The sequence below is a fragment of the Dendrobates tinctorius genome, unplaced genomic scaffold (genome assembly GCF_039654945.1).
Source record: "Dendrobates tinctorius isolate UK_male_01 unplaced genomic scaffold, ASM3965494v1 ptg000230l, whole genome shotgun sequence".
NCBI lineage: Eukaryota > Metazoa > Chordata > Amphibia > Anura > Dendrobatidae > Dendrobates > Dendrobates tinctorius.
The window spans coordinates 11,551,843-11,570,142 of record NW_027361897.1 but is presented as its reverse complement, the minus strand read 5'-3'; the positions used below and the strand labels follow the sequence as shown (position 1 = coordinate 11,570,142).

Genomic DNA, 18,300 nt, shown 5'->3' with positions numbered 1-18,300 from the left:
AAACCTTTAGTTTCCCTTCAGAATCAGAATTTTCTGGAATACCATACTACAAAATATTCCCATATATGTGGACCATAAAAGGCGTTACTTAACCCCTTCACCCCAAGGGTGGTTTGCACGTTCATGACCGGGCCAATTTTTACAATTCTGACCACTGTACCTTTACGAGGTCATAACTATGGAATGCTTCCATGGATCCCGGTGATTCTGACATTGTTTTCTCATGACATATTGTACTTCATGTTAGTGGTAAAATTTCATTCAAATAACTTGCGTTTATTTGTGAGAAAAACGGAAATTTTGGCAAAAATTTTGAAAATTTCGCAATTTTCCAACTTTGAATTTTTATGCCCTTAAATCACAGAGATACGGCACACAAAAAACTTGATAACTAACATTTCCCACATGTTTTCTTTACATCAGCACAATTTTGGAACCAAAATTTTTTTTTGTTAGGAAGTTATAAGGGTTAAAAGTTGACCAGCGATTTCTCATTTTTACAACACCATTTTATTTTTAGGACCACATCACAGTTGAAGCCACTTTGAGGGGTCTATATGATAGAAAATACCCAAAAGTGACACCATTCTAAAAACTGCACCCCTTAAGATGCTCAAAACCACATTCAAGAAGTTTATTAACCCTTTAGGTGCGTCACAGGAATTTTTTTGAATATTTAAAAAAAATGAATATCTAACTTTTTTTCATAAAGAAAATACTTCAGATTCAATTTTTTTTATTTTACCAAGGGTAACAGGAGAAATTGGACTGCAAAAGTTATTGTGCAATTTGTCCTGAGTACGCTGATACCTGATATGTGGGGGGGAACGACTGTTTCGGCGCATGGCAGAGCTCAGAATGAAGGAGCGCCGTTTGACTTTTTCAATGCAAAATTGGCTGGAATTCAGATTGGACGCCATGTCACGTTTGGAGAGTCCCTGATGTACCTAAACAGTGGAAACCCCCTACAAGTGACCCCATTTTGGAAACATACAGCCGTACAATTAAAAAATCATATTTTTTCCACAAAAATGATCTTTTCACCCCAATTTTTATTTTCCCAAGGGTAACAGGACCCTAAAAGTTATTGTGCAATTTGTCCTGAGTACGCTGATACCCCACATGTGGGGGTAAACCACTATTTGGGCGCATGGCAGAGTTCGGAAGGGAAGCAGCGCCATTTGACGTTTTTGGCTGGAATTGAGATCGGACATCATGTCGCGATTGGAAAACCCCTGATGTACCAAAACAGTGGAAACCCCCCAGAAATGACACCATTTTGGAAACTAGACCCCCTAAGGAACTTATCTAGATGTGTGGTGAGAACTTTGAACCCCCAAGGGCTTCACAGAAGTTTATAACATACAGCCGTACAATTAAAAAATCATATTTTTTCCACAAAAATGATCTTTTCACCCTCAATTCTTATTTTTCCAAGGGTAACAGGACCCTAAAAGTTATTGTGCAATTTGTCCTGAGTATGCTGATACCCCACATGTGGGGGTAAACCACTATTTGGGCGCATGGCAGAGCTCGGAAGGGAAGCAGCGCCATTTGACTTTTTTGGCTGGAATTGAGATCGGACATCATGTCGCGATTGGAAAAACCCTGATGTACCAAAACAGTGGAAACCCCCCACAAATGACACCATTTTGGAAACTAGACCCCCTAAGGAACTTATCTAGATGTGTGGTGAGAACTTTGAACCCCCAAGGGCTTCACAGAAGTTTATAACATACAGCCGTACAATTAAAAAATCATATTTTTTCCACAAAAATGATCTTTTCACCCTCAATTCTTATTTTTCCAAGGGTAACAGGACCCTAAAAGTTATTGTGCAATTTGTCCTGAGTACGCTGATACCCCACATGTGGGGGTAAACCACTATTTGGGCGCATGGCAGAGCTCGGAAGGGAAGCAGCGCCATTTGACGTTTTTGGCTGGAATTGAGATCGGACATCATGTCGCGATTGGAAAACCCCTGATGTACCTAAACAGTGGAACCCCCCCACAAATGACACCATTTTGTAAACTAGACCCCCCAAGGAACTTACAGTCATATGTTAAAGTTTGGGCACCCCTATTAATGTTAACCTTTTTTCTTTATAACAATTTTGGTTTTTGCAACAGCTATTTCAGTTTCATATATCTAATAACTGATGGACTCAGTTATATTTCTGGATTCAAATGAGGTTTATTGTACTAACAGAAAATGTGCAATCTGCATTTAAACAAAATTTGACCGTGCAAAAGTATGGGCACCCTTATCATTTTCTTGATTTGAACACTCCTAACTACTTTTTACTGACTTCCTGAAGCACTAAATTGGTTTTGTAACCTCAATGAGCTTTGAACTTCATAGCCAGGTGTATCAAATCATGAGAAAAGGTATTTAAGGTGGCCACTTGCAAGTAGTTCTCCTATTTGATTCTCCTATGAAGAGTGGCATCATGGGCTCCTCAAAACAACTCTCAAATTATCTGAAAACAAAGATTATTCAACATAGCTTTTCAGGGGAAGGATACAAAAAGTTGTCTCAGAGATTTAACCTGTCAGTTTCCACTGTGAGGAACATAGTAAGGAAATGAAAGAACACAGGTACAGTTCTTGTTAAGCCCAGAAGTGGCAGGCCAAGAAAAATATCAGAAAGGCAGAGAAGAAGAATGGTGAGAACAGTCAAGGACAATCCACAGACCACCTCCAAAGACCTGCAGCATCATCTTGCTACAGATGGTGTCACTGTGCATCGGTCAACAATACAGCGCACTTTGCACAAGGAGAAGCTGTATGGGAGAGTGATGTGAAGGAAGCCGTTTCTGCAAGCACGCCACAAACAGAGTCGCCTGAGGTATGCAAAAGCACATTTGGACAAGCCAGTTACATTTTGGAAGAAGGTCCTGTGGACTGATGAAACAAAGATTGAGTTGTTTGGTCATTCAAAAAGGCTTTATGCATGGAGGCTAAAAAACACAGCATTCCAAGAAAAACACTTGCTACCCACAGTAAAATTTGGTGGAGGTTCCATCATGCTTTGGGGCTGTATGGCCAATGCTGGCACCGGGAATCTTGTTAAAGTTGAGGGTCGCATGGATTCAGCTCAGTATCAGTAGATTCTTGACAATAATGTGCAAGAATCAGTGACGAAGTTGAAGTTACGCAGGGGATGGATATTTCAGCAAGACAATGATCCAAAACACGGCTCCAAATCTACTCAGGCTTTCATGCAGAGGAACAATTACAATGTTCTGGAATGGCCATCCCAGTCCCCAGACCTGAATATCATTGAACATCTGTGGGATGATTTGAAGCGGGCTGTCCATGCTCGGCGACCATCAAACTTAACTGAACTGGAATTGTTTTGTAAACAGGAATGGTCACAAATACCTTCATCCAGGATCCAGGAACTCATTAATAGCTACAGGAAGCGACTAGAGGCTGTTATTTTTGCAAAAGGAGGATCTGCGAAATATTAATGTCACTTTTATGTTGAGGTGCCCATACTTTTGCACCGGTCAAATTTTGTTTAAATGCAGATTGCACATTTTCTGTTAGTACAATAAACCTCATTTGAATCCAGAAATATAACTGAGTCCATCAGTTATTAGATATATGAAACTGAAATAGCTGTTGCAAAAACCAAAATTGTTATAAAGAAAAAAGGTTACCATTAATAGGGGTGCCCAAACTTTAACATATGACTGTATCTAGATGTGTGGTGAGCACTTTGAACCCCCCAGTGCTTCACAGAAGTTTATAACGCCCGGGCGTGAAAATAAAAAATTTGTATTTTTTCCACAAACATGATCTTTTAGTCACCATTTTTTTTATTTTCCCAAGGGTAACAGGAGAAATTGGACCCCAAAAGTTGTTGTCCAATTTGTCGTGAGTATGCTGATACCCCATATGTTGGAGAAAACTACTGTATGGACACACGTCAGGGCTCGGAAGGGAAGTAGTGACGTTTTGGAATGCAGACTTTGATGGAATGGTCTGCGGGTGTCATGTTGCCTTTGGACAGCCCCTAATGTACCTAAACAGTGGAAACCCCCACAAATTACCCCATTTTGGAAACGAGACCCCCTAAGGAACTTATCTAGATGTGTGGTGAGCACTTTGAACCCCCAAGGGCTTCACAGAAGTTTATAATGCCCGTGCATGAAAATAAAAAAATCGTATTTTTTCCACAAACATGATCAATTAGTCCCCAATTTTTTTATTTTCCCAAGGGTAACAGGAGAAATTGAACCCCAAAAGTTGTTGTCCAATTTGTCCTGAGTACGCTGACACCCCATATGTGGGAGAAAACTACTGTATGGACACACGTCAGGGCTCCGAAGGGAAGTAGTGACGTTTTGGAATGCAGACTTTGATGGAATGGTCTGCGGGTGTCATGTGCGTTTGGACAGCCCCTGATGTACCTAAACTATTGAAACTCCCCACAAGTGACCCCATTTTGGACACTAGACCCCCCACGGAACTTATCTAGATGTGTGGTGAGCACTTTGAACCCCCAAGTGCTTCACAGAAGTTTATAACACTCGGACGTGAAAATAAAAAAATCACTTTTTTCCACAAAAATGATATTTTTGCCCCCAATTTTTTATTTTCCTAAGGGTAACAGGAGAAATTGGACCCCAAAAATTGTTTTGCAATTTGTCCTGAGTAGGCTAATACCCTACATGTGGGGGTAAAACACTGTTTGGGCACATGGCAGAGCTTGGAAGGGAAGGAGCACCATTTGACTTTTTCAACTCAGAATTGGCTGGAATTGAGATCAGACGCCATGTTGCATGGAGAGCCCCTGATGTGCCCAAACAGTGGAAACCCCCAATTCTAACTCCAACCCGAACCCCAACACACCCCTAACCCTAATCTCAGCCCTAACCCTAGCCCTAACCCTAGCCCTAACCCTAACCCTAGCCCTAGCCCTAACCCTAACCCTAGCCCTAACCCTACCCTAACCCTAACCCTAGCCCTAACCCTAACCCTAACCCTAGCCCTAACCCTAACCCTAATGGAAAAATGGAAATAAATACATTTTTTAAATTTTATTATTTTTCCCTAACTAAGGGGGTGATAACGGGGGGTTTGATTTACTATTTATGGCGGTTTTTATATTTGGCAGCTGTCGCACGCTAAAAGATGCTTTTTATTGTAAAAATAGTTTTTGCATCACCACATATTGAGAGCTATAATTTTTCCGTATTTTGACACACCGAGTCATGTGAGGTCTTATTTTTTGTGGGACGAGTTGACGTTTTTATTGGTACCATTTTCGGGCACGTGACATTTTTTGATCGCTTTTTATTCCGATTTTTGGGACGCAGAATGAACAAAAACCAGCGTTTCATGAGTTTCTTTTGGGGGGTGCGTTTACACCGTTCCGCGTGCGGTAAAATTGATAAAGCGGTTTTATTCTTCGGGTCAGTATGGTTACAGCGATACCTCATTTAGGTCGTTTTTTATGTTTTGTTGGTTTTATGCAATGAAAACTATTTTATATAAAAAATAATTATTTTTGCATCGCTTTATTCTGCGAGCTATAACTTTTTTATTTTTTCGCTGATAATGCTGTGTGGTGGCTCGTTTTTTGCGGGACAAGATGACGTTTTCAGCGGTACCATGGATATTTATATGCGTCTTTTTGATCGCACGTTATTACACTTTTTGTTTGGCGGTATGATAATAAATCATTATTTTTTGCTTCGTTTTTTATTTTTATTTTTTAAGGGGTTCACTAAAGGTGTTAACTAATGGGACAGTTTTATAGGGCGGGTTGTTACGGACGCGGCGATACCTAATATGTGTACTTTTATTGTTTTTTTGTTTTTTTTATTTCCAAAAAATGGATTTATTGGGGGAATATTTTTTTTTTTTCTAATTTATTTGGCGATTTGTTTTTTAATTATTTTAACACTTTTTTTTATTTTTTTTAACTTTATTGAATAGTCCCAGGTGGGACATCACTGTCCTGTGACAGATCGCTGATCTGTCACATCACAGGTCACTGTGACAGATCAGCGATCTGTCACAGGCAGTGCCGAAGGCTTCCTCATGCCTGCGCTTTGCAGGCACTGAGGAAGCCAGCTTCCTGCAGGCCCCCGAAAGCCCCCGTCGCCATCTTGGATTCGGGGGCCTGCAGGAAAGGAGCCCCCCGCAGCAGCGCTGCACATTGCGCTGCTGTGGGGGGCTCAGGGAAGCACGGAGGGAGCCCCCTCCCTGCCGATGCTTCCCTTTAACCCCCGGTACACCGCGATCATGTTTGATCGCGGTGTGCAAGGGGTTAACGTGTCGGGGCGGTCCGTGACCGCCCCTGACACATTGTGCCGGGTGTCAGCTGTGATAATCAGCTGACACCCGGCCGCGATCAGCGGCGCTCACCACGTGGGCGCCGCTGATCGCGGTAGATGTACTATCCCGTCCATGGGCATAGGGGCCCAGGTCCCATGGACGGGATAGTACGTCTGATGTCAGAAAGGGGTTAACAAAGAAAACCCTTCACATTCCATGCTGTCAGCAATGGCACCACATGGAATAGAAATGTCACAAGACCTGAAAAAGAAAATTATTTCAAGAAACTTGAAGGTTACAAAAACATCTGCAAAGCTTTACTTATCATTCAGAATACTGTAACAAAAGTTATAAAAGAATTAAACATATATGGAACTGCAATCCTCTCACAGAGATATCTCGGCCAGCCTTAACAGAACCATGAGAAGCATTGAAGAAAATCAATATACAAATTCACTGCAGTTAGATAAAAAAAAGTAGAAACCCAAAACGGGTTGAGTAGTTCCTGTGACATAATACGGAGTAAAGTAAGACAAAAATTACCAAAGTGTATGCAGCATCTTAAATCCTTTTTAAAATACTTATTTTTTTAAATATTTTCCCAGGGTTACCTGTGAGGTTTGTAAATGGGAATTCTTGTGCTGGTCGTGTGAAGGTCTTCTATGAAGGACAGTGGGGAACAGTGTGTGATGATTTTTGGGATATACACGATGCTGACATTGTATGTCATCAACTGGGGTGCGGCTACGCAACTTCTGCTCTTGGAATGGCAGCATTTGGGCAAGGCCAAGGACCAATCATGTTAGATGATGTGCAATGCTTAGGTAGCGAAGCCATTTTATCACATTGTTCCCACCTTGGGATTAAGCAACACAACTGTGCTTATACTGAAGATGCCGGAGTCATCTGCTCAGGTACGCAAACTTTATAGTATGATGAGAATTAGTGAGAATGGCTGATTTTGGTTATTTACAGTATCATGATAAATCTCATAAGAAAAGTCAACATAATTATATTCTAGAAAAGAGATTACTAAAAATAAGTTTGGGATAATTTTCATTTTGTAATCTTCCCAGCTTGAATAGATATTATATCCTGAACCAAGCAGTTGATGGCTATGTTCACACAGGTCTGCATTAGGACCTTAATGTCCGGACTGACCAGGGACCTCCCAACCCAAATTATAGATACATATGAGGCTTTAAGTTCTGTCGGATCAGAAGACCCGAAGTCAGTCCAATGTGATTTAGAAGCATTGATTACTGAGATAATGATGAGAATGACTCTAGCTCCCTGTAGCTACCACCACAGAATACTATATGTAAATTCATTACAGATGAGCAAAGGTCAGTGCCCTCTGTCTGTGTACAGGAGTTGCGCGAATTTTCTGGGATCTCTTGAGTGGCATTTCATTCATGTGTAAAACAGGTTACATCACGTTAGCCTGTAAAAAAATGGAAGAGCTGTTGGCACCCCATCTGAAGATATTTGTACCAACTTAATATATTGACATGTGTTACAGATGTGGTTTATCTATTGTAGGCCTGCAGCAGTTACTTAGCCTGTGGACAAGGTTAATTATTTGGACAGCCCACAGTAGGAGGAATTAAATGGGCATAGAAAAATTGTATCCAATTTGTTAGCTAGAGTTGGAGAGAAGTTACTGAAGGAATAGGAAGTTTCACTGATAAGAAGAAGGCTACAAATGGAGAGTGTATTAATCCGAGGAACTGAGGATAGCAAGTTTGAGATTCAGTATTTTACCAGTAACTGCCTTTATATGGCTGGAGTGTGGCGTTAGAAAGGATAGGAAAGCATCTACCAACCTGCAGTAAGTACAACTTTAGCTTAGCATATCTCAGCTGTGCGAGACAGAATACTCCAAAACAGCTAGAAGGAGTGGGCTACTAGGACACCGTGTTAGCCGATCCTGGAAGATACTAAATTCTATTCTGACCAGGAGGAAATGCGAAAGTACATCAGTAGTAGTGGTAGATAAGAAAGGTGAAATCCAGAACAAGATAGTTTGGAAGTTTTTTCTATACACGAGTGATTAAAGTGTAGCATCGAAATGCTGTGTCTGATCCATATAAGAACACCTGTATGATACAGAAGAAATGTAACAAAAGTGTATGGACTACTATCCATTGTGGCATTGTAAAAATGTTTTTTTTCATTTTCACATTGGACTGTTTCTTTGATTTGATGCATTTTGTCAAAGTCACCAAACCATCCAACCCACCTGTGGGATGAATAAGGCGGGCAGCAAACGCCTGTAAGATCTCTGCACACTTTCTGGTTTCACAATGGTACTGTGGTAAACTTTGCTGCGCATGGTCCCTTACAAGCTCGGCTAATCATAAGTTGAGTCTGTGATCCCAGAGGGTAAGAAATTCATACAGCTCATGTCCACATCCAGAGAGCAATTAATAGGCATGGGTTGCATGAAGCAATCTGCTCATCTCTAAAATTCATGCAATTATAATAGAGTTTTGTCTACACTGTAAAAACCTATATGTACAGATGCAGTACCGGGTTTAGACAAAGTGGGGCCCTGGGCAAAAGTTTAAGGAGGGGTCCCAAATGCTCACATATTGCACCATCACACAGAAACATTTCTGGTGTATTTACAAGTGCTAAGTTCAGGCTGGTAAACGAGCATGATCGACAATATTGAAGTTGTTTGATGCTTGTTTTCCAGCCTCTTTAGGGTATATGCACACGTACACTAATCGGCAACACTTTGGAAGCAGCACATGTCCGCTGCATCCGAAGTGATGCCAGCTGTTGAATGCGGGTGAATCCGTATGTGATCACTGAACCGTGTGGATTCACAGCGTCCAATACATTGTATGGTTGAAATTTATATTGCAGAGACTCGCGTCTCCGCAAGATAAATACACATGCTTTGGTCTGGAGAGACGTGCTGCATGTCCTTCTCTGCAGGTGAGCCACAGGCGTCTATGTATGCATAGTGGGCATGGGATTTCTTGAAATGCCATGCACTATTCTGTAACATCTGGATGCTGCACAAGTACGCAGCATCCAACCTGCAGCATTTACTGACTATGTGCACCTACCCTTACTCCGGCTGAGGAAGAATGATTGGTGCAGGTAGTCCTTGATACAGTATAATGCAGATCCTATATAGTACATATAGTATAATGCACTCCTCATGGTCCTTGATAGAATATAATGCAGCCTTCCTCAGAGTACACTGCAGCCCCCCTCATGGAGTATAGTGTAATCCCCTCATAGAGCATAATGCTGCCCCTCTCAGAATATAATGCAGCCTCCCACACACAGTATAATGCAGCCCCCTCAGAGTATAATGCAGCCCCACACACAGTATAATGCAGCCCCACACACAGTATAATGCAGCCCCCTCACAGTAAAATGCAGCCCCCCACCACAAACACACACAGTATAGTGCAGCCCCCTCACACACAGTATAATGCAGCCTCCTCCCCACACACAGTATAATACAGCCCCCACACAGTATAATGCAGCCCTCTTACTCACGGCCCTATAGTGACTGGTTGGGGGCCCCTGGAGGAGCTGGGGCTCTAGGCAGCTGCCTGGTCTGCCTGCCCCTAATGCCGACCCTGTACAGATGTAACAAGCTCCAAATGAACATTTTTTCATTCTGATAAACCTTCATATAGTATTTTCAAATTTGAATATTCACTTTCAAAAATGAAATACAAGTGATATTACTCCAAGACAATCTATTTAGAAGGATTTTAACCCCTTAACGACCGCCGATACGCCTTTTAACGGCGGTAATTAAGGGTACTTAAACCACAGCGCCGTTAATTCACGGTGCTGTGGAGTAAGTAAATAGCGCCCCCCAGTGTCGGATTTTCTCCGGGGTCTCGGCTGCCAGGGGCAGCCGAGACCCCAGAGAACATGAATCGGGTCGTTTTTTGCCAACCCCGCTTTTGCGATCGCCGTTATTAACCCTATAACGGCGACCGCAAAAAAAAAGCCGCGATTTTACATTTAATTTCTCTTTCCTCTGATGTGATTGCACATCAGAGGATAGAGAAATAGGGTCCCCAATCCCCCCAGTCCCCTCCCGGTACCTCTCCCTTGTCCTCCGTCCCCTCCCGGTGGTCCCGCCGGGAATCTGCTGGCTCCGGCTGGCAGATTCCATTCATTATTTTGATCACTATGATAAACAATCATAGTGATCAAAATAATAAAAATAGTACATAACCCCCCCGTTTATCACCCCCTTATATAGGCACACATGATGAAATAAAAAAAATATATTTTTTTTCAGTTTTCCATTTGGGTTAGGGTTAGGGTTAGGCTAGGGTTAGGGTTAGGCTAGGGTTAGGGCTAGGGTTAGGGTTGGGCTAGGGTTAGGGTTGGGCTAGGGTTAAGGGTTAGGGTTGGGCTAGGGTTAGGGTTGGGCTAGGGTTAGGGTTAGGGTTGGGCTAGGGTTAAGGGTTAGGGTTGGGCTAGGGTTAGGGTTGGGCTAGGGTTAGGGTTAGGGCTACGGTTAGGGTTGGGCTAGGGTTAGGGCTAGGGTTAGGGTTGGGCTAGGGTTAGGGTTAGGGCGAACTAGGATTAGGGTTAGAATTAGGATTAGGGATTAGGGTTGGGATTAGGGTTGGGATTAGGGTTAGGGGTGTGTTGGGGTTAGGGTTGGAGCAAGAATTGAGGGGTTTCCACTATTTACCAACTTTGGGGGTCTAAAAATTGGGGTCTAAAAAATCACTTTTGTGGAAATAAAAAAGACTTTTTATTTTCACGGCTCTGCGTTTTTAAACTTCTGTGACATGCTTGGGGGTTCAAAGAGCTCACCACACATCTAGATAAGTTCCTTAGGGGGTCTAATATCCAAAATGGGGTCACTTGTGGGGGGTTTCCACTGTTTAGGCCCATCAGGGGCTCTGCAAACGCAACATGACGCCCTCAGACCATTCCATCAAAGTCTGCATTCCAAAATGGCACTCCTTCCCTTCCGAGCTCTCCCATGCGCCCAAACAGTGGTTCCCCCCCACATATGGGGTATCAGTGTACTCAGAACAAATCGCATAATAACTGTGGGGGTATGATTTCTCCTGTTACCCTTGTAAAAATAAAAATTTGGGGGTGAAAAGATCATTTTTGTGTAAAAAAAAATGGATTTCTTATTTTCACGGCTCTACGTTATAAACTTCTGTGAAGCACTTGAAGGTTCAAAGTGCTCACCACACATCTAGATAAGTTCCTTCATGGGTCTAGTTTCCAAAATGGAGTCACTTGTTGGGGGTTTCCACTGTTTAGGCCCATCAGGGGCTCTGCAAACGCAACATGATGCCCGCAGACCATTCCATCAAAGTCTGCATTCCAAAATGGCACTCCTTCCCTTCCAAGCTCTCCCATGCACCCAAACAGTGGTTCCTCCCCACATATGGGGTATCAGCGTACTCAGGACAAATCGCATAATAACTGTGGGGGTATGATTTCTCCTGTTACCCTTGTAAAAATAAAAATTTGGGGGCGAAAAGATCATTTTTGTGGAAAAAAAATGGATTTCTTATTTTCACGGCTCTACGTTATAAACTTCTGTGAAGCACTTGAAGGTTCAAAGTGCTCACCACACATCTAGATAAGTTCCCTAATGGGTCTAGTTTCCAAAATGGGGTCACTTGTTGGAGTTTTCCACTGTTTAGGCACATTAAGGGCTCTCCGAACGCAACATGGCATCCGATCTTAATTCCAGCCAATTCTGCGTTGAAAAAGTCAAACGGTGCTCCATCCCTTGCGAGCTCTGCCGTGTGCTGAAAAAGGGGTTTACCCCCATATATGGGGTATCAGCGTATTCAGGAGAAATTGTACAACAAATTTTGTGGTTGATTTTCTCTTTTAATACTTGTGAAAATAAAAAAAATTGGTTCTGAAGTAAATTTTTTCCAAAAAAAAGTTAAATGTTAATTTTTTCCATCCACATTGCTTTCGTTCCTGTGAAGCACTTAAAGGGTTAATAAACTTCTTGAATGTGGTTTTGAGCACCTTGAGGGGTCTAGTTTTTAGAATGGTGCCACTTTTGGGTATTTTCTGTCATGTACATCCCTCAAAATGACTTTAAATATGATGTGGTCCCTAAAAAAAATGGCTTTGTAAATTTTGTTGTAAAAATGAGAAATCGCTGGTCAAATTTTAACCCTTATAACTTCCTAATAAAAAAAAATTTTGCTTCCTAAATTGTGCTGATGTAAAGTAGACATGTGGGAAATGTTATTTATTAAGAAATTTATGTGACACATCTCTCTGATTTAAGGGCATAAAAATGTAAAGTTTTAAAATTGCAAAATTTTAAAATTTTTTGCCATATTTCTGTTTTTTTCATAAATAAACACAAGACTTATCGAATAAATTTTACAACTAACATGAAGTACAATATGTCACGAAAAAACATTCTCAGAATCAGCAGGATCCATTAAAGCGTTCCAGAGTTATAACCTCATAAAGAGACAGTGGTCAGAATTGTAAAAATTGGCCTGGTCATTAAGCTGCAAACTGGCTCTGTCGCTAAGGGGTTAAATATTTAGTAAATATTGATGCTTTCTTTCAGGAACATTTGCCCACAGGTCATGTGTATTATTGCGGGTCAGTTCTAGTCACGTTAGTGGAGCTGAGCTGTAATACTAGAAATTACCCAGAAGGAAATCAGATACATTTTTTTCTAATCCTTTATAACTTCTTTAATTCAAATACCGTATATACTCACGTATAAGCTGAGATTTTCAGCCCATTTTTTGGGGCTGAAAGTCCCCCTCTTGGCATATACACGAGTCATATAGCCAGGGGGTAGGTGGGGGAGGGGGAGCGGGGGTGTCAGGTCAGACTGACCCCCCGGTACATCTCTGCAGCTCCCCCCTTCTCCCACGGTCTCATTTCCTTCCTACAGTGGTCACATGGTACCGCTCATTAAAGTCATGAATATGCGCATATTTATGACTTTAATGAGTGGTACCACGTGACTGCTGAAGGAAGGGAGACCGTGGGAGAGCGGGCTGCAGAGACGGTGCCAGGAGGGGGTAAGTATATGCTATATTCACCTATCCCGGTTCCAACGCTGCTGCCGCTGTCTGCCCGCCGGGTCCCTCTGTAAGTGACCTTCAGATAGCAGAGGGTGCGGTAACGTAGTCAGTGCATGCCCTCTGCTGCCTGACGTCACTGACAGAGGGACCCGGCGGGCAGACAGCGGCGAGCACGCAGCGTTGGAACCGAGATAGGTGAATATCTCAGGTGCCAGGTCCTGAGCCAGCGGTGACACCTGTCCCCCATAGTGCGCTGGTGTCCACCTGCTCAGCACACCAACTCCTGGCCTCCAGGGATAAGAGGAGAGTATGTCCTTATTTTTTTTTTAACACCTGTAGTAGCGGCAGCAGCAATATATGGGGGCATCTTATGGGGACAGCATATGGGGATATATTCAATGGAGCATCTTATGGGGCAGCATATGGGGGTATATTCTATGGGGCATCTTATGGGGGCAGCATATGGGGGCACATTCAATGGAGCATCTTATGGGGCACCATATGGGGGCATATTCTATGGAGTATCTTATGGGGGCAGTATTCAGGGGCATAGTCTATGGAGCATCTTATGGGGGCAGCATATGGGGGTATATTCAATGGAGCATCTTATGGGGCAGCATATGTGAGTACATTCAATGGAGCATCTTATCGGGGCATATTCAATGGAGCATCTTGTGGAGGCAGCATACCGGGGCATAATCTATGGAGCATCTTATGGGGCAGAATACAGGGGCATATTCTAGGGAGCATCTTATGGGGCAGCATATGGGGGTATAATCAATGGAACATCTTATGGGGGAAGCATATGGGGATATATTCAATGGAGCATCTTATGGGGGCAGCATATGGGGGTATATTAAATGGAGCATCTTATGGGGACAGCATATGGGGGTATATTCAATGGAGCATCTTTTGGGGGCAGCATATGGGGGCATATTCATTGGAGCGTCTTATGGGGGCAGCAAATGGGGATATATTCAATGGAGCATCTCATGGGGCAGCATATGGGGGTACATTCTATGGAACATCTTATGGGGGCAGCATATGGGGGTATATTCAGTGGAGCATCTTATGGGGCAGCATATGGGGTCATTTTCAATGGAGCATCTTATGAGGGCAGCATATGGGGGCATAATCTATGGAGCATCTTATGGGGGCAGCATATGGGGGCATATTCAATGGAACATCTTATGGGGGCAGTAAACTGGGGCATATTCTATGGAGCATCTTATGGGGGCAGCATATGGGGGCATATTCAATGGAACATCTTATGGGGCAGCATATAAGATAAGATAAGCCAAAGTTTTCAAGGCTGCAGGTCCTGACGGCATCAGTGCAAGGCTAATCAGAACCTGTGGGCACCAGCTGAGTGAGATCATTACATATCTGTTCAATATGAGCCTGATAATAGGTATAGTATCACAACTGTGGAAATTATCGTTTTGTGGTACCAGTTCCGAAGAAACCTTATCCGAAAGACCTTAATGACTATAGACCTGTAGCATTGACATCACACCTGATGAAGGTACTAGAGAGATTGGTTCTCACACGTCTCCGTCCTCTAGTGAGCTCGGATATGAACCCTCTCCAGTTTGCCTACAGGCCGGGCATTGGTGTGGATGATGCCATTATCCACCTTCTAGATAGGACTCTCTCTCACCTGGAGAAACCCGGGAACACTGTGAGAATAATGTTCTTCGATTTCTCTAGTGCTTTTAATACCATACAGCCAGGTCTACTGAGAGACAAGCTGGGCCTTGTTGGCGTGGACCTCCAACTCTCCACCTGGACCCTTAACTACCTCACGAACCGACCTCAGTTTGTAAAGGTTCGGGACAATGTGTCAGACACGGTGATCTGCAATACAGGGGCACCTCAAGGTACAGTTCTTGCCCCTTTTCTCTTCACATTGTACACTGCGGATTTTAAGTGCAACTCATCTAGCTGGTACTTGCAGAAGTATTCTGATGACTCTGCAATAGTAGGCCTCATCACAGGAGGAGATGAAAGAGAGTACAGAGATACTAACCAAGCTTTTGTGGAGTGGTGTCAGAGGAACCATCTTAGGATTAATTCCGGGAAGATCAAGGAATTGGTGGTGGACTTTCGCAAGGGAAAAAATCCACCAGTAGTGGTGAACATTCAGGGAAATGACATTGAGATAGTCGACACCTATAAGTACCTTGGTGTGATCCTCAATAATAAGCTTGACTGGGCCCATCACTTGGATGCAGTGTAGAGGAAGGGCCACAGTAGGCTTTATCTGCTCAGAAGGCTGAGAGCCTTCGGAGTTAGGGGGGCACTCCTTGCATCCTTCTTCAACTCTGTTATGGCATCAGTCATCTTCTTTGGTGTGGCGTGCTGGGGTAGTGGCATATCAACCAGGGACAGGAATAGGCTGGAAAAACTGATTAGAGGGGCCAGCTCTGTCCTGGGATGCCCCCTTGATCCAGTTCAGGGAGTAGGCGACAGGAGGATACTGGCCAAGGTGAGCTACATGGTGAAGAATGATTCCCATCCCATGCATGAGACCGTGACAAAGATGTGCAGTACTGTCAGTGACCGGCTACTTCATCCTAAATGTGAGAGGGAGCGCTATTGAAAGTCCTTCCTTCCTGCTGCAGTTAGGCTGTATAACCAGCACTGTCCAAAATGGAGAACGACCCAAACAGTGAACTGATAGATCCAAAGTTGTGATAGTCCGGTTATATCTTTTTTTTTTTTTCGTATATGTACCTACCTACTGTCAATGTAACGCCTTTATGCATCTGTATCTGTACTTGTTCCTGCCTTGCTGCTGTAATGCTCTGAATTTCCCCATGGTGGGACGATTAAAGGATTATCTTATCTTATCTTATCTTTTGGGACGCAGAATGAACAAAAACCAGCGTTTCATGAATTTCTTTTGGGGGGTGCGTTTACACCGTTCCGCATGCGGTAAAATTGATAAAGCGGTTTTATTCTTCGGGTCATTACGGTTACAGCTATACCTCATTTATGCCATTTTTTTATGTTTTGGCAATTTTATATAAAAAATAATTATTTTTGCATCTCTTTATCTGCTATAACTTTTTTATTTTTTCTCTGATGATGCTGTGTGGTGACTCGTTTTTTGCGGGACAAGATGACGTTTGCAGCGGTACCATGGATATTTATATGCGTCTTTTTAATTATGCGTTATTGCACTTTTTGTTTGGCGGTGTGATAATAAATCATTATTTTTTGCTTCGTTTTTTATTTTTATTTTTTAAGGGGTTCACCAAAGGGTTTAACTAATGGGACAGTTTTATAGGGCAGGTCGTTACGGATGCGGCGATACCAAATATGTGTACTTTTATTGTTTTGTTTTTTTATTTCCAAAAAATTAATTTATTAGGGAATTATTTTTTTTTTAATTTATTTAGCGATTTTTTTAAAATTATTTTTACACCTTTTTTTTTTTTTTTAACTTTATTAGGTTGTCCCAGGGGGGACATCACTGTCCTGTGACAGATCAGCGATCTGTCACAGGCTTTGCAGGCACTGAGGAAGCCAGCTCCCTGCAGGCCCCCGAAGGTCCCCGTCGCCATCTTGGATCTGGGGCCCTGCAGGGAAAGAGCCCCCGGCAGCAGCGCTGCACATTGCGCTGCTGTGGGGGGCTCAGGGAAGCACGGAGGGAGCCCCCTCCCTGCCGATGCTTCCCTTTAACCCCCAGTACACCACGATCGTGTTTGATCGCGGTGTGCAAGGTGTTAACATGTCGGGGGCGGTCCGTGACCGCCCCTGACACATAGTGCCGGGTGTCAGCTGTGATAATCAGCTGACACCCGGCAACGATCAGCGGCGCTCACCACGTGGGCGCCGCTGATCGCGCTAGACGTACTATCCCGTCCATGGGCATAGGGGCCCGGGTCCCATGGACGGGATAGTATGTCTGATGTCAGAAAGGGGTTAAATGTATTTTTTGGAGGACAACATACCAGAACTGGACAACATATTCTCTGCATAAGGCATTCCAAGAGTGGTTAAAACAGACAATGGACCTCCATTCAATGGACATATATTTACACAGTTTCTGAATACTTAGGGTTCATCCACAGGAAAATCATACCTTGCTGGCCGCAAGCCAATGGAATTGTAGAAGGTTTCATGCTCACTAAGGGGAAATGAATCAAGGCAGCTAGTCTGGAGCACACCCCACTGAAACAGTCACTATACAAATTCTTGTGCAATTACGGCAATACGCCACATTCCACCACTAATGCTGCTCCATCTCATCTAATGTTCAGCAGAACTCTTCGTATATGGATCCCTGATGTGACCAGCCATCTCCTACCAAGTGACTCTTCAGTGCGATCAAAATATTTCTCTAACAAGCAAGCCATAAAACATTATGCAGACAGAAGGCGAAGGGCACAGCCTAGTGCCATCAAAAGAGGTGATGTCGTTGTTGTGCGTCAAAGATCAAACAACAAAACCTCAGCTGTATATGGTCCGGCAAAATGTAATGTTACTGAGAGAAGAGGCAACATGGTCACGGCTGAGCGAGATGGAAACTCTATAACCCGAAATTCCTCACATTTTAAAATTATACCGCCGGACAATGGTAATGAACTCCCACCGGTAGAAGAGTTGGTACCCGACGGTGGAGAAGGCCAACAAGAGATAGTTGATCCGTCAGCAATGGACTCCCCCAATGAACCCAGACATTACCCTATACGGGAAAGAAGGGCTCCATCGAGACTTATTGAAGAGATGTAATTAAAATGCCTGATTTGAAATTAACAAATAAGACAGTACAGACATATGTCTTTTCTTGGATGTTTTTCTTCGTTGTTTTTTCTTTTTCTCTCTTTTCTTTTTCTTCTTTTTGTGTTGTTGCCTTGTCAATATTTTTTTTGAGTTTGTTAATACAGTCATGGCCAAAAGTATTGACACCCCTGCATTTCTGTCAGATAATATTTAGTTTCTTCCTGAAAATGATTGCAAGCAC

At 43.0% G+C, this 18,300-nt stretch overlaps 1 protein-coding gene across 1 annotated transcript in view; it reads left to right on the top strand.

The window, feature by feature from the left end:
• Positions 1-6,467: 6,467 nt before the first annotated feature.
• Positions 6,468-18,300, top strand: part of LOC141059756 (scavenger receptor cysteine-rich domain-containing protein DMBT1-like) — a 231,167-nt gene continuing 219,334 nt past the window's right edge. Inside the window, exons 1-3 of the mRNA XM_073555888.1 lie at positions 6,468-6,480; positions 6,897-7,205; positions 8,815-8,826. Of these exons, the coding sequence (XP_073411989.1) occupies positions 6,468-6,480; positions 6,897-7,205; positions 8,815-8,826 (334 nt within the window). The remainder of the gene's footprint in view (positions 6,481-6,896; positions 7,206-8,814; positions 8,827-18,300) is intronic.